Source organism: Artibeus jamaicensis, unplaced genomic scaffold, assembly GCF_021234435.1.
Source record: "Artibeus jamaicensis isolate MK-2021 breed Jamaican fruit bat unplaced genomic scaffold, CSHL_Jam_final contig_464, whole genome shotgun sequence".
NCBI classification, from domain to species: Eukaryota; Metazoa; Chordata; class Mammalia; order Chiroptera; family Phyllostomidae; genus Artibeus; species Artibeus jamaicensis.
In genome coordinates this window covers 14,264,530-14,277,772 of record NW_026521842.1, presented here as the reverse complement: position 1 = coordinate 14,277,772, position 13,243 = coordinate 14,264,530, and the positions used below count along the sequence as shown (strand labels likewise).

Sequence of the window (13,243 nt, the reverse complement as noted above, 5' to 3'; positions counted from 1 at the left end):
TCTCCACCACCACCACCACAACCACCACTAGTGGGGAAGCAAAGGAAATAGAACACTCTGGGCATTTGGCATCTGTTAGTAGAAAAGTAGTGTTTAAATTCTGGAGCTCATAATTCAAGTTCTTCTGTTTTCCCCTCCTGCTCTTGGCCCTTCTTGTCATCTCCGGCAGAAGGTGGGCAGCAAAAGAAACACGGTAAAACTGAAGTGGATTCAGTTCTTTCCATGAGGCAGTGGTGAAATGCTTGGTGAAAGAAAAGAGAACCTCTAGTTAAAACTTGAGTTTGGTGACATTTACAAATTTCCCTCTTGGCAACCAGAGCACAAATAATGGGAAATGGTGACTATTCAACTATTCAACTTGAGGCTTCAGGAGAGAGGTAGGTGGTCCCTAGACAGACACAGGAGAACCGTACCCACTGCCCAGTGGCCCTTCGCCTTGACAGATGGACCCTTTATTGTCCCCCCTTTCCCCATTAGTCTCAGGAATCAGCGATGTGGTCCAGCTGACAGCCGATACCAGTTTCTCAGGACAGTAAGGGAAGAATTACCCCCGGGGATGACAACAGAGGGGGACAGTGAGCAAGTAGAGGCTCGGCGTGGTTCTTGCTTTTTTTTTTCTTTTTACACTTCCAACTTTAATAGTAGTAATGTTCATATGTAAATAAAGCATTTGAAATTTCCAAAAGAAAAACGTCAAACATTTATTTTACATGAAAAAATCTAGTCCTTTCCCCACAAAAGTACAGAACAATTCAGATTTATAAATTAGTAGATCCCTGGCTGGTGTGGCTCAGTTGGTTGGAGCATCATCGCACAAAGCAAAAGGTCACTGGTTCAATTTCCGGTCAGGGTACATGCCTGGGTTGCCAGTTCAGTCCCAGGTCAGGGCGAGTACAAGAGGCAACCAATTGATGTTTCTCTTTCACATCAGTGTTTCTCTCTCTCTCTCTCTTTCTCCCTCCCTTCCCCTCTCTCTAAAAATTAAATCAATAAATAAGAGTTTTAAAAATTAGTAGAACAAGGATGATTTAAAATATACAGGTTTTCTATTTCTGCTTTCAGAAGAATACTTTTCAAGTTTATTTTATTTAAAAGTTCTAAAGAACACTTTTTTGTAATGTATACTTGCAGCCCAAATTTCAGCAGTGTCACAACAACCATGCAAATAATTGAAACCCAGTAACTGGACAAGACAGAAAATGCAGTCTCTTTTCCCCATTCTTATATTGAGTCTACTCCAGCATCCCCCAAAGGGTGTTACGAAGAACACTAACCCTGCCAAATGCTTAGTGAAGACAAAAGTTAAATACATTTGGAAAATACTCCTCTCACGCGCATGGAAACATATGTGTTGTGTAGTTCAGGCTCTGCACACCTGGCAGTCCCTGCTTCTACTGAAGACTCTCCCCCCAACAGGTGCTGGACACAGACAACCTCGTGGGCATTGTCCAGATTGAAAACATCCTGGTCCTTGCAGAATCCTATGACATCGCCTTGGACATCACCTTCCCCAAAGGTCTGTGGGCCCCTTCGTGGAGAGGGTGTTTAGAAGTCACAGCTTTTAGCGCAGTGGAGCTCTCGTGAAGGGGAAGTTGCAGGGGTGACCAACCCTCGGCCCAACACAAAATTGTAAATGTGCTTAAAACCTTTTTTTTTTGCTCACTGGTTTTCTTTAGTGTTTGTATATTTAATGTGTGGCCCAGATACCTCTTCTTCGTCCAGTGTGGCCCAGAGACACCAAAAGGTTGGACATCCAAGGAGGGATTTTGGAGGGAAGGGTAGAATTTCAGTAAATAATAACGCACGCCCCAGAGTGGTGTTAACAGCATTACTACGGATCTCAATTTCTCCAACAGGAAACGACAGTAGGGGAGGGGTGATAAATGTAAAATTTGCAGCACTTTTTTCTGAGCAGTCGTCTGAGAGCGAGCACCTGTCTTCCTGCCTGTATTTGTTTCCTAAAACGGCTATAACAAGTCACCGCAAACTTTGTGGTTTAAAAACAATAAAAATTTACTATCTCACAGTTCTGTAGATCAGAAATACAAAATGGATGTGACTGGACTAAAATCAAGGTGTTGGCTGGGCTGTATTCCTTCCTGGAAACTCTGGGCTAGAATCCGTTAACTTGCCTTTTCCAGCTTCTAGAAGCGACCCACATTCCTTGCGCCACGTCCCCTTCCTCCACCTTCAAGACCGGGAATGTTGGGTCAAGCCCGTCTCTGCTTCTCCCAGTTTTGTCTCCCTCTTTTATTTTTAAGGATCCTTAAGATTATATCTCTCAATTCAGAGAACCCAGGATAATCTCCTTATGTTAAAGTCAGATGATGAACAACCTTAATCCCCCACTGCCAAGCAAACTAGCAATAATCACAGGTTCCAGGAATTGGCATGCGCCTGACTTTGGGGAGGGTGGTGGTATTCTGCCCACCGCACCGCCCTGCCCCGTCACCCAGGTTAGATCCCTCCCTTGAACATGACCATTCCCATCATCCCTCCTTTCTCTGAGAGAGATCCTTCTCAATAAGACTCTCAGGCCGTCAGAGCTAATGTTCCCCTAGACATCATCAGTGTCATGTGCTGAGATGTTCATTACAGCATTATTTATAGCAGTGGAAGATGCGAAATTACCTAAATGTCTATTGATAATGGAATATTATTATTGTAGAAACAACATTATGAACCGTGGGACAGCCACATCATGATCTATTCTGCAGCCGTCGAGATCACATTGATGAGTTCTTAATTATGTGTGGACATGCTTATGAGATAACCCTAAGTGAAGCAATAAAAATTGATATGTAATATCCCAACTCTGAATAGTATACACTTGGTCCAAAATTTTTTTTTAAATACTGAAAATTTTAGGTCCTGGGGTGGAAGCCAGTGCGCCATTGAACTGGGCGCCAGAGCAGTGTCTGCTGTTTGCGAAGACAGAATAACAACAGGTTTTTCTAGCCACAGTGTTTTCAGAAAACAAATTCTCTGAGGTTGTAATCATGGATTTTCTGTGTGAACTTCAATAGGAAATTCCCTTGCTTCTCACTCCTGTGCCCACTCGCCCCTCCCCACCCCTGGCCCCTGGCCTCTGCAGGAGCTGAAGGAGGACTCGATTTTGGGATTGTGAGGGTCTTGGAGGAGGTGAAGCAGCCCCTGCAACTGAAGAACCGTGGGAAATATGAAATCATGTTCAGGTAACCTGGACACCATTGGGCATGTGTTTGTTCGTGTCCACTCATGGGGAGAAGAATGTGTCTGGGAGATTTCAAAAAAAAAAAAAAAACACATTGAGGAAATCCTAAGAACCATCTCTGTTTTTAGCTTCTCCTGGTTTCAATGAACGGAATTCCAGGTGCTTAGAGAGTGAAGATTCTCACACTGTTCTCAACTCTGTGACTTTGTAGAGACCTTTTCGGGCCCTCTGCCTGCACCTGGAGCCACGGGGGTCTGGGGTGGGGGAAGAGCCCGAGATGGAGAGGTTGTGAGGAGGAGCTACGGGGTGAGGGGAGGTCCTGGGGCGGAGGGAGAGACGATGTGGGGGACCTGGCCTCAAGCGGCCCTGCCCTCCGTTCAGCTTCTCTGTTTCATAGCTTGGCATTCTACGTAAGATTTCATGTGAAGAAGAGATGTTCCAGTTTTCTTCTTTAACGTTAAGGACCACTGCGTTATACATTCTAAATGGCAGCCTGGTGGCTCAGAGGTCCGGCTTGTGCTCATCTCTTGTGATTAAAAGTGAAACACTAAATAAGGGAGTTTCGGGTGGTGCTGGGTGGAGAGAGGAAGGAGGTCACTCAGGTGGGGTCACAACCTTCAGTGGCAATGCTAGCACCCGTGGCCAGTCTGTCTCTATGAAAGATCATAACTTCCCCCAGAAGAATTCACAGTTGATCAAGGGACATCCCCTCGCAGACTTGGAAGAAATTTAGTATATTCACGATAGTGTTCTTTCAGCTCAGAGAATGCTAAAATTACAGAGCTCCCACCTCCATAATACCATTAGTTAGAATGGTGTAGTGAAATAAATACAGATAAAAGCTTAACAAACCTAGAGGAAAGCCACTGGCACTTAGGAATAAACACCGAATGTAATTGCACCCGTTGGTGAGGGTTGTTTCATATTATGGCAGGGTGTTAGCTCTGCTCCTTTAGGTTTCAGGGAACAGAGTCACCCTCAGGTTGGAGCAAGTGATGAAGGGTTTTTGCAGGGAGGTAAGAAAGTGTAGGCACTTTTGCATGCAGCCATAGAGTGACCAGGTCTCCTGGGGCTTGGGGATGACACTTGGGTCCCCACAGCAACCCCAGGTGTCCCACCTCAGCTTCAGTTCCTTGCTCCTTCTCCAGTGCCCCTGCCATTCTCATGAGTCCGCTTATCCCTGTGGTATCTCACCTCACCCCTGCTGGGCCATGACCACCCTTTCCAAGTGCCTCTGTTGCATGGCCTCTGTCCCTGCTTTCTCTTCTTCCTTAGATCCCCGTCTCTGCATCACTGTTGTTCTGTGTGTGCTGCATTTAGTCTCAGAGAGAGGGGGGAGGGAAAGAAGAAAGAAGGTGAATTAATGTTGTCGATTCTTATCCAGCATCAAGTGTTCCTGTTGGACAGAGATCTCCTGCAAGGGCACCACCTGACCATGGGCTAGAGATGGCTATCTTTGCCTCAAGACCAGTCGGTCCCTGGCCCAGTCAATCCTGTCTAAGAAGGAGCGGTCACACAGTATGATGCTCAGTGAACACTGCTAGGCAGAGTAAACAGGGCCAGAGACATGGCACTTAACAGTCTAGAGTCTCCTCTCTGGTATCTTGGGTTCCCTGGATAATAATTTATACTGACATTTATTCTTGTCTTCCAGCTTCTCTGTGGACTCCATAGGGATTCCTGTGACCAATATAAATTCTATGATTTTATTCCAACCCAAGAAGGGCTCACTGACCCCAACAGAAAAGCCCACAAATGTCCAGGTGTTCTTTCATTCAAAAAAGGAAGTGAAGATAGAGCACCAGCCAATCCTGCGCTGTCAGGTAAGAGAGCTCAAAGGGAGGATTCAGTGGCAGGATTGTAGGACTCATTGAAAAGAAGAGTTCATGGGCCTTAGCCAGGTAGCTCAGTTGGCTAGAGAGTCGTCCTGACACACCAAAATTGTGGGTTCAATCCCCAATCAGGGCACACGTAAGCACCAATCAGTGAATGCATAAATAAATGAAATAGCAAATTCTCTCTCTCTCCCTCACTCTTTCTCTCTCTCCCACCACCCCAAATCAATAAATTGAAGAAACAATAAATTGAAGAACGCTGGCTGGTATAGCTCAGTGGATTGAACGCAGGCCTGTGAACTAAGGGATCGCAGTTTGATTCCCAGTCAGGGCACATGCCCGGGTTGCAGGCCAGTTCCCAGCAGGGGACACACAAGAGGCAACCATACATTGATATTTCTCTCCCTCTCTCCTTCCCTTCCCCTCTAAAGATAAATAAAATCTTTAAAAAAATAAAATAAAATAAATTGAAGAAGAACAAGAGTCCATGGTCAAACTCCCACTCCAATGGGGGAAGGAGAGGTTGGCCTAGGTGGCAACCAGAGAGGATGTACCAAGGTTTGGTCTCCAGACAGCAGACGCAGGAAGGTCAGGTGGGAGGTATACAGAGTCACCAGAAACTGAGAGTGCCAGAAGGGAAATGTGGACCCTGGTCTTTGGTGAGCACCTGAGACAAGGAAGCTGAATTCAGTCATCAAGTGCAAAGGAAGAGTGCAGCAGTGAAAACAGAAGGCAAAGTTGATCTATGCCTGTCAGTGACTTTCAGTTGGTGTGCCACGGCATGCTGGTGTGCCATAAGACTTTTTAGAATGTGCAGCAACTGACTATTTACTCAGAGAAACTGACCTCTTTTCCCTTAGATTATCAAATTTAAAAATGAAAAAAAATGACAACAGCCAGCACAATAGCCATTTGGTATGGATGAATCAAAATTATGCTTATTTTTTGAGAAATCAGCAAAAGATATTTTTGGTGTACCGCAGAATTTTAGTAATTAGTTTATGTGTGCCATGAGATGAAAAAGGTCAAAAATTTGCTGGTCTGTGTTGGTCCATGAGTAGTACACAGTACATTGTATGTTAGTATTCGCCAATATTGTTGATGTGATAATGTAAAGAGAATGAAATGAACTTGGCTTTATGTCATTGATGAAAACAGGGGATGAATTAGACAGCCATCAGAATTCTGGAGCTATGCCGGTGCTGATGTCTTCCCAATCCTTCTTGCCTTTCTAGATCATTGAGCCCAATATTGCAGACGGAGGTGAGATCATCGCCAGCATCCCAATTAAGTTTTCTGTGAATGCAGTGTTCTCTAAGTACAGCATCACCCCCTCCTCCGTCATCAACTTGGGGGCCCTGATCTGCGGCACTCGTAAGAGCACCACCTTCACCATAGAAAATCAAGGTGTTCTTGACTTTAGGTTTGGCCTTTATAGGACGACGGGGGTGAGCTCCATTCATCAAAAGAAAGTGTAAGACAAGTATTTGTTTAACTCACTCTGTTCCCTGGCTAACTAGTGCTTTATATTGTACGAAGAGCTTCCATACGTTTTATCTAAATTCACCAAATTTTCTGTTGTGTCGTGGATGAGGTCATGAAGAAACGACTCATCCAAGATTATGTAAGAAATCACCAGTAGATCTCAGTTCTGGACCCACATCTCTGACTCCAGATTTCACATACTGTCTAATTAATGGACTTTTAATTAATTAAATTTGTTTTATTAATTAATTTAAAATGGACTTTCTAATAAATTGTTTTAAATCAGATAAAACAACTTTACATTGTTTATAATTATTTTATATTTTTATGGATATCCTCTTTCATTTTTGCAAAGTTTCAATGTATTAAGAGATTTTTGGTTAAACTGTCTAAAGTCTCTTGTTTCCAAATTTAATTTCAATATAATTTTTATTTATTTTATAGTAATTTAATAATGTTTATTTATAGGTAATATATTTGTGTCTTTAAGTTGTTTTAAATTTATTTTTCATTTTAGTATACACAAATTCATGCAAAACACTCAAAAAGTATAGAACTTAAGTTGTTCTGGTCATTAAGCAAGTAAATGCTCAAATATATAAATCTCTCAAAAGTTTAAGATTGCACCTCAAATACATTTGAATATTTTAGGGGAACTAACCTGTAGGCAAACTAATTATTGGGTAAACTAGCTTCAAGTGAAGTGGACAGTTACCCAAAACCTGTGTTTGTGCTATTGCTTAAACCAAGTCTCAGAAACGCCATGACTACAAATGTTAAGAAAAGGGCAGAATTTAATCCATTTGCCATTTCATTTTTTAAGTGAGATTTTAAAAGATTTCATTTTAAAGATTTCATTTCATTTTAAAAGATTCTATGTCTACAAATAATTTCTACACACTGCTTTCCAATGAACTCAAGTAAACATTTAAAAATTATTCTTCTCTTGCAGTAATGTTAAGTGTCTTTCTGAACCACTCAATCCATTCAATTACTGCATCATTTTCTCACAATCATTGAATGAGCTTGGCTAATGATGAATGCTGACTGTGCTACCCTGAGGTCCTCTGGGGCAAAGAAGGGTCATGCCCCATTCCTAAGAGAAGGTACCTTGCAAGCAGACCGACAGGTGGTGTCTAATATCACCACCCCAATGTAAGGGTGTACTTACCCTTGCTTCTTTTACCAGAACCAGCCATATTAGACGTGCAAGATCCCGGGAAAGTGAGAACTTCTACAAGGTTAGCTCTTCCAAAACAACCAAGTTCTCTGAGTCTGTTCAGAAAGAAATAAACATCACTAGCCAGGTAAGTGCTCTTTCCCTTGTTCGCAGCAACCCTGTAAGGCCACCTTCCAACTAGTTCTTGCAGCATTACCTTCACTGAATCTACTATGGTGGGAATATTAAGTAGTGTATTGAAATATCACTTTTAAGACTTTGGTTATCCTATTCTGCTTTAAAACTTTCATTGGCTCCTCACTGCCTTAAAATTACATTTAAACTCTTTATATATTCTAATTAACAACGTTCTGTTTATAAGAAACAGAAGGCCATTTAGACTGGCTTAAGTAAAAGGAGATGTGGAGACTTCTACTTCTGGTAAGATGGAGTAGATACATTTTTTTCCTATTCTTTCCAACCAAATACAACTAAAAACTGTAAACATTATGAATAAAACAGATGGAGAGAAAAACAGTCAGACCAAGTAGGGTCCTTGGGGCCCAATGAACAGCATGGTGGTGAGTTCCCTGAGTTTTCTTTTTGCCTCATCTGTCTCATCTGGGCACAGAGGAGCCAGCAACCCAGAAACATCACCAGGTACAGACCCAAAAGACGTCCCAATGGAAACCTGCTCCCTCTAGCTAAGGACCAGGAATAGGGCAGCCTAGCAAGACAGACAATTTCAGAAAAAACTGTTCTGTTACAGTGGAACATGACCGAAAATCTCTGATCCTACCCCGCCAGTGCTAGCAAAGGACAGCGGGAAGACTTTCGCCCCGTCCAGGCTCTTCTGAGATACTCCATTCCCTTGTCAGAGTGGGGTCCCGAGAACTCCCAGTAGGTAGCCAGGAGTATATTAGCTCCCACCGCCTCCACCATGATTAGTGCAGACGCCACATGGGAGCCTTGAGTTTCCCCCAACCCAGCGGTAATAAGATGGTCCTCCACCACCCCCCACCATACCAGTGGACCTCCCCACCCCATGGCATCAACAGGACAGTAAGGAAGCTCGCCTCCCCTCCTTGCTAGAGAGGTATCAGTTGAGGACGAGTGGGGAGCCGGCTCTTCCACACTGATCTGGCAGTAATGAGAAGTCAGGGTGGGGAATCTGGACTACCACCCCTACCTGGAAGGCATGAGACAGTGTCCTACCCCCCTCAGCCTGACAGAGTGGTGTCAGAGAAAGCCAGGTCGACGAGAAGGTTTAAACAAGATCCAGGGTCTCATAATATAGCACTCAAAATGTCCAGGTTTCAACTGACAATCGCTTGTCACACCAAGAACCAGGAAGATCTCAAACTGAATGCAAAGAGACAATCAACAGACACCAGCACTGAGATGACAGGGATGGCAGGGCTATGTGACAGGGATGGAAATGCTGTGTGACAGTGATGGTAGGGCTGTCTGACAGGGATGACGGGGCCATGTGACAGGGATGGCGGGGCAGCCAACATGAAAGTGCTTCACAGAGCAATTACAAATACACATGGAACAAATGAAAACACAATCTCAGCAGAGAAAGAGGGGCTGTAAAGAAGAACCAACTGGAAATTGTGAAATGAAGAAAATAACCAAAATTTAAAATTAACAACAGAGTGGAGGGGCGAGTCCCACCTGGATAGGCGTCATGTCACATGGAACATGTCTGTCCCCTGAAACTCTCAGTCATGACTGGTCAAAGCAAAGGGTTCTCTCTGGGCTTCATCTGAGACCTTGCTGGGAAGGAAGCACCGAGAGAGCCCGTCCCTGAGGCCCTCCCTTCCTCTAGGAGGAAAGAGCTGGGGCCCAGGGAAAGCCTGTGGGGGAGCCCCCACCAGTCCCTCTTTGCACCATCTCACCACTCTGGTAGAAGGGCTCAGATTCTGTCACCCACTCTGCCTCCAGTCCTCCCACGATCCCTCTGTCTCCTGCAGGCTCGCTTCACCCACGGCATGTTCACCGTGTACCCTGGGTTTGGCACCATCCCTCCCGGAGGAATACAGACCATCAGTGTTGACTGCGTGGCTGACCCTGTGGGCAAGTGTGAGGAGTTTATAGCTATTGATATCTCTGACCGAGACCCAAGAGACCATCCTGCTGGCATTCCTTACAGCCTGTTGGTGGAAGCGTGTATCCCAGGTACTGAGCACTCAGATGGGACAGCACCCCCTAAAAGACTTTCCTCTGTAACACCTCTGCCCAGGCACATGTCTAGCAAACATGGCTGGGCTGCTATCTTTCGGACCTGAGAACTTCTAATATTTTCAGCAATATTTTTCCTTAAAGATTTATAAGGCATGTACGCCTAGAGAAGGGTATACTGCTCTAAACTCCTAGTGTTCCTGAGTTTGCTTTAGGATTCCCAGGTGACTGGTGTTCTCTGGGAATCATGGTGTGGCAGGGTATAGCACAAGACCCAGAAACACGGAATCAAGGCCTGGCTCAAGGCCAGGTCCCGCCCCATGGGCAACATGTGCACAGAGAGCAATGATCAGTGGTAGAACATGCGATCATTTTAACCCAGCAAGATCTCAGATGAAACACAGAGAACTTTTGCATTGACAATAGGCACCCTGTAGCCTTGCACCAAAGTGAGCCCAATGCCTCCTTCCTTAAGCCAACCACAGACCCTAAGCTTACCCTCCTTACTATTGGGAGGAAAGGGGGTTGGGGCCTGACGACCCCCAAGAGCAGTACAAAAGAAGAGAGAATAGAACATGCCCTATCACATACACCCTAGCTCTCCTCTGTGACCATCCTCTGTTGGAATCCACACCTCCAAATGAGGAATTAGATCAGTAGGAATCAGGCTGTCACGTTTCATCTCACAGTCTTCCCTCCGCTCCCCAGCCTTCGTGACTGACAACAATGCCTTGATATTTGAGGAGCACCAGATCTGCAGCAGTGCCAACCTGCACAGCATGCTGCAGACCACAGAGACCAGGGGGCTGTTTGTGGAGGATGAAAACAAGTTCATCTTCAGCAATGTCCTGGTAGGCCACCAGGCCAAGGCTCGGTTCAAGATCAGCAATGTGGGAAAGATCGCCTGTGATGTGAACATTGTAGTTAAGCCTGTCTCCAACAAGGTAAGTAGCCCCACCAGGAGCCTGCCCTCCATGGTTGGCAGAAAGCCAGGGAGAGGACTCTTCAAAACCCCTGCTCTGGAGCCTCTGTACCTGAGTGGGGATTATCTGGAACTCAGGCCCTGCTGGAAGTTACAGGAGGGAACTAGGCAGTCTCCCCTAGGCCAAGAGCCATGCATTTGACCCAGTGGGTGTCTCCTGTGGGTCCTTCTGTGACACACAGAAGTGAGACACTCAATCAACCACGAAACACTGTGCCTACGGTAGGCACTGTATTATAGGACAGCCAAGACAAGGGTCGGCTCAGACAGGCTGCCTCAGATCACATCCTCACCCAGTGAAGGACATCTGGGGGGTATCAGATTTTAAGGATGATGTGAAATGATGAGCATTTATTGAGCCCCTGCTGTATGCTAGGCACTGTGTTAAATCATCTACATCTGTTGGCCTCATTTTATCCTCACAAATTTGTATCATGATTTTGTATTATTATCCCCATTTTATAGTTAGAGAAACTGAGGCTCAGAAAAGCTAAATCCTTTCCTAGGTCACAGAGTCTAGGGATATAGGGCTTGGTTTAAAGCCAAGCTTCATTTGCATACAAGGTAAATAATAAGGGCCCATCTCCGGGTCTGCTGAACTTGAAATTGCATTCCCCTCTGGGTGGACCAACTGGAGATCCTATTTCATCACAGTGGAATCGAAAATTCAGAAAGCTAAGAGAGGGCTGAGTAGTTGGTGTCATTCACCCTCATTTCCAATCAGATGTGCTACCAATGCTGCCCAGTCTTATCTCAGTGGCACAGCTCTCTGCCAAAAGTGGAATATTGGCCCAGGTGGTCCTTGTGCCCCAGAGCTGTCATTGCTCAGAGGTCTGCTGGTGGTGGGGAGATCACCCAGAGCGGTGGCCTAGCCTAGAGCCAAGAACAGAGTTTGCATTCCCAGGGGACTGCCACCCACGCAGAGAGGCAGGTGTTGAGAGACTCTCTAATTTCTTCTATGACTTCCCTCAGGCCCTGGTAACACCCGTCATTACTCTCTGGCCTTATTTGGGACAAAGAGGAAAGAAAAACTTTCTTCCTATTTTGTACTAAAAACATAAAAAAGTAAGGAAGCCTGATTTCTAAACAAAGATTTCTAACAGGGTTTGCAGACACTATATGTTCTCCCCCACCCTAAATTGTAGACTATCCATTGGAAAGAACAAAGAAAACTCAGTGCCCTCAGGTTAAGAACAAGAGGAAAGAGTCAGTCTTGAATCCCACCTGCCCCCCATGAGAACAAAAAATCCTTTTGTGGCCATGCCAGGGGTGCCTACAGTCTTCCCAAAACACTGCCACAAGATGGGGACAGAGCAAGTGCTGTGGAAGGTTGTTCTGGGTAAAACTCTTGGAGTTCCAAGGAGCAGGAGCCTGCTCAGGACAGCCCAAACAGAGGTTTGCTCCAGGGAGTCAGAGACCTCAGACAAGGGCAGGACACGCCGTGCAGCCAGAGCTCGGTGGGACTGGGGCCGTTGCCTGAAATCCCCCTTTCAGGCCAGTAGAGGCTCTGTCCATCCTTCAAGGGCCAGGGGTTGTTCACTCATGTCGTCTCTGTTGTTCCATTCTCTAGTCTGGCTTCCCTTTTGGCTCCACATCAGCAGCCCCCAAAGGTCTCTGGGCATCTTAATTCAGTTCAGAGAAACTGAGAGGCAGAGATTGATGTCAGACTAATATCTGGATTAGTTCTGTTTGAGTCAGAGATCACAGGTCTAGCTGAGTCCAGCCAGCTATGGCTGACAGATGGGTCCCAGAGTCTCTAGACTGCTCCTGGGGCATGATTGTGCAGGCAACGGAACAGGTTTACTACAGAGCTTAGAGGAGGGAGATTTCCCTGGAGGGACATAGAGATGAGCAGCATGCCCCGTGTTAATGCACAGTGGCTAACACACATGCCCCCCCTGCCGCCCCCCACCAGATCACTGCCCGCATCGTCGACATCTTTGAAGTGGAACCCAACAAGATGTGTATTGCCAGTCGCTCACATGCCTTTGCCACAGTGTCCTTCACCCCCCAGACCATGCAGACCTACCAGTGTATCTTCGAGGCCACCTTGGATGGCTTGCCCAGGTACCAGCTCCCCAGCAACCCCTCCTGCAGTAGGGCTGCAGGCCACACTCCATGGAATGTCATTTTTGCCTTGCCAGGCTGACAGGCCTCCATCTCCCTATTCCCTGCAGCAACCTGACCAAGAACCGAAACCTCGTGTTTGATATTGTGGGCGAGGGGAACCTCCCTCAAATGACCGTGGTGCGGCCAATTCTCCATAACCAACATGGAAACCCCTTGCTCCTCTTTAAGAGGCTTCTTCTTGGTCATTCAGAGAAACTACCTCTCATCCTCAAGAACAATGGCACTATCCCTGCCAAGGTACTCTGGAGGGTGAAGCATGGGGTGGAAAAGGAGAA

The 13,243-nt window shown here is 45.8% G+C and overlaps 1 protein-coding gene across 1 annotated transcript in view; it reads left to right on the top strand.

Annotated features, from left to right (window-relative positions):
- The window catches only part of HYDIN (HYDIN axonemal central pair apparatus protein), a 339,107-nt gene that overhangs the window by 277,113 nt on the left and 48,751 nt on the right, over positions 1 to 13,243 (top strand). The window contains exons 55-63 of the mRNA XM_037154186.2: positions 1,417 to 1,516; positions 3,095 to 3,194; positions 4,848 to 5,016; positions 6,264 to 6,502; positions 7,703 to 7,820; positions 9,649 to 9,853; positions 10,565 to 10,800; positions 12,754 to 12,905; positions 13,016 to 13,205. Coding sequence (XP_037010081.2) covers positions 1,417 to 1,516; positions 3,095 to 3,194; positions 4,848 to 5,016; positions 6,264 to 6,502; positions 7,703 to 7,820; positions 9,649 to 9,853; positions 10,565 to 10,800; positions 12,754 to 12,905; positions 13,016 to 13,205 — 1,509 coding nt within the window. The remainder of the gene's footprint in view (positions 1 to 1,416; positions 1,517 to 3,094; positions 3,195 to 4,847; positions 5,017 to 6,263; positions 6,503 to 7,702; positions 7,821 to 9,648; positions 9,854 to 10,564; positions 10,801 to 12,753; positions 12,906 to 13,015; positions 13,206 to 13,243) is intronic.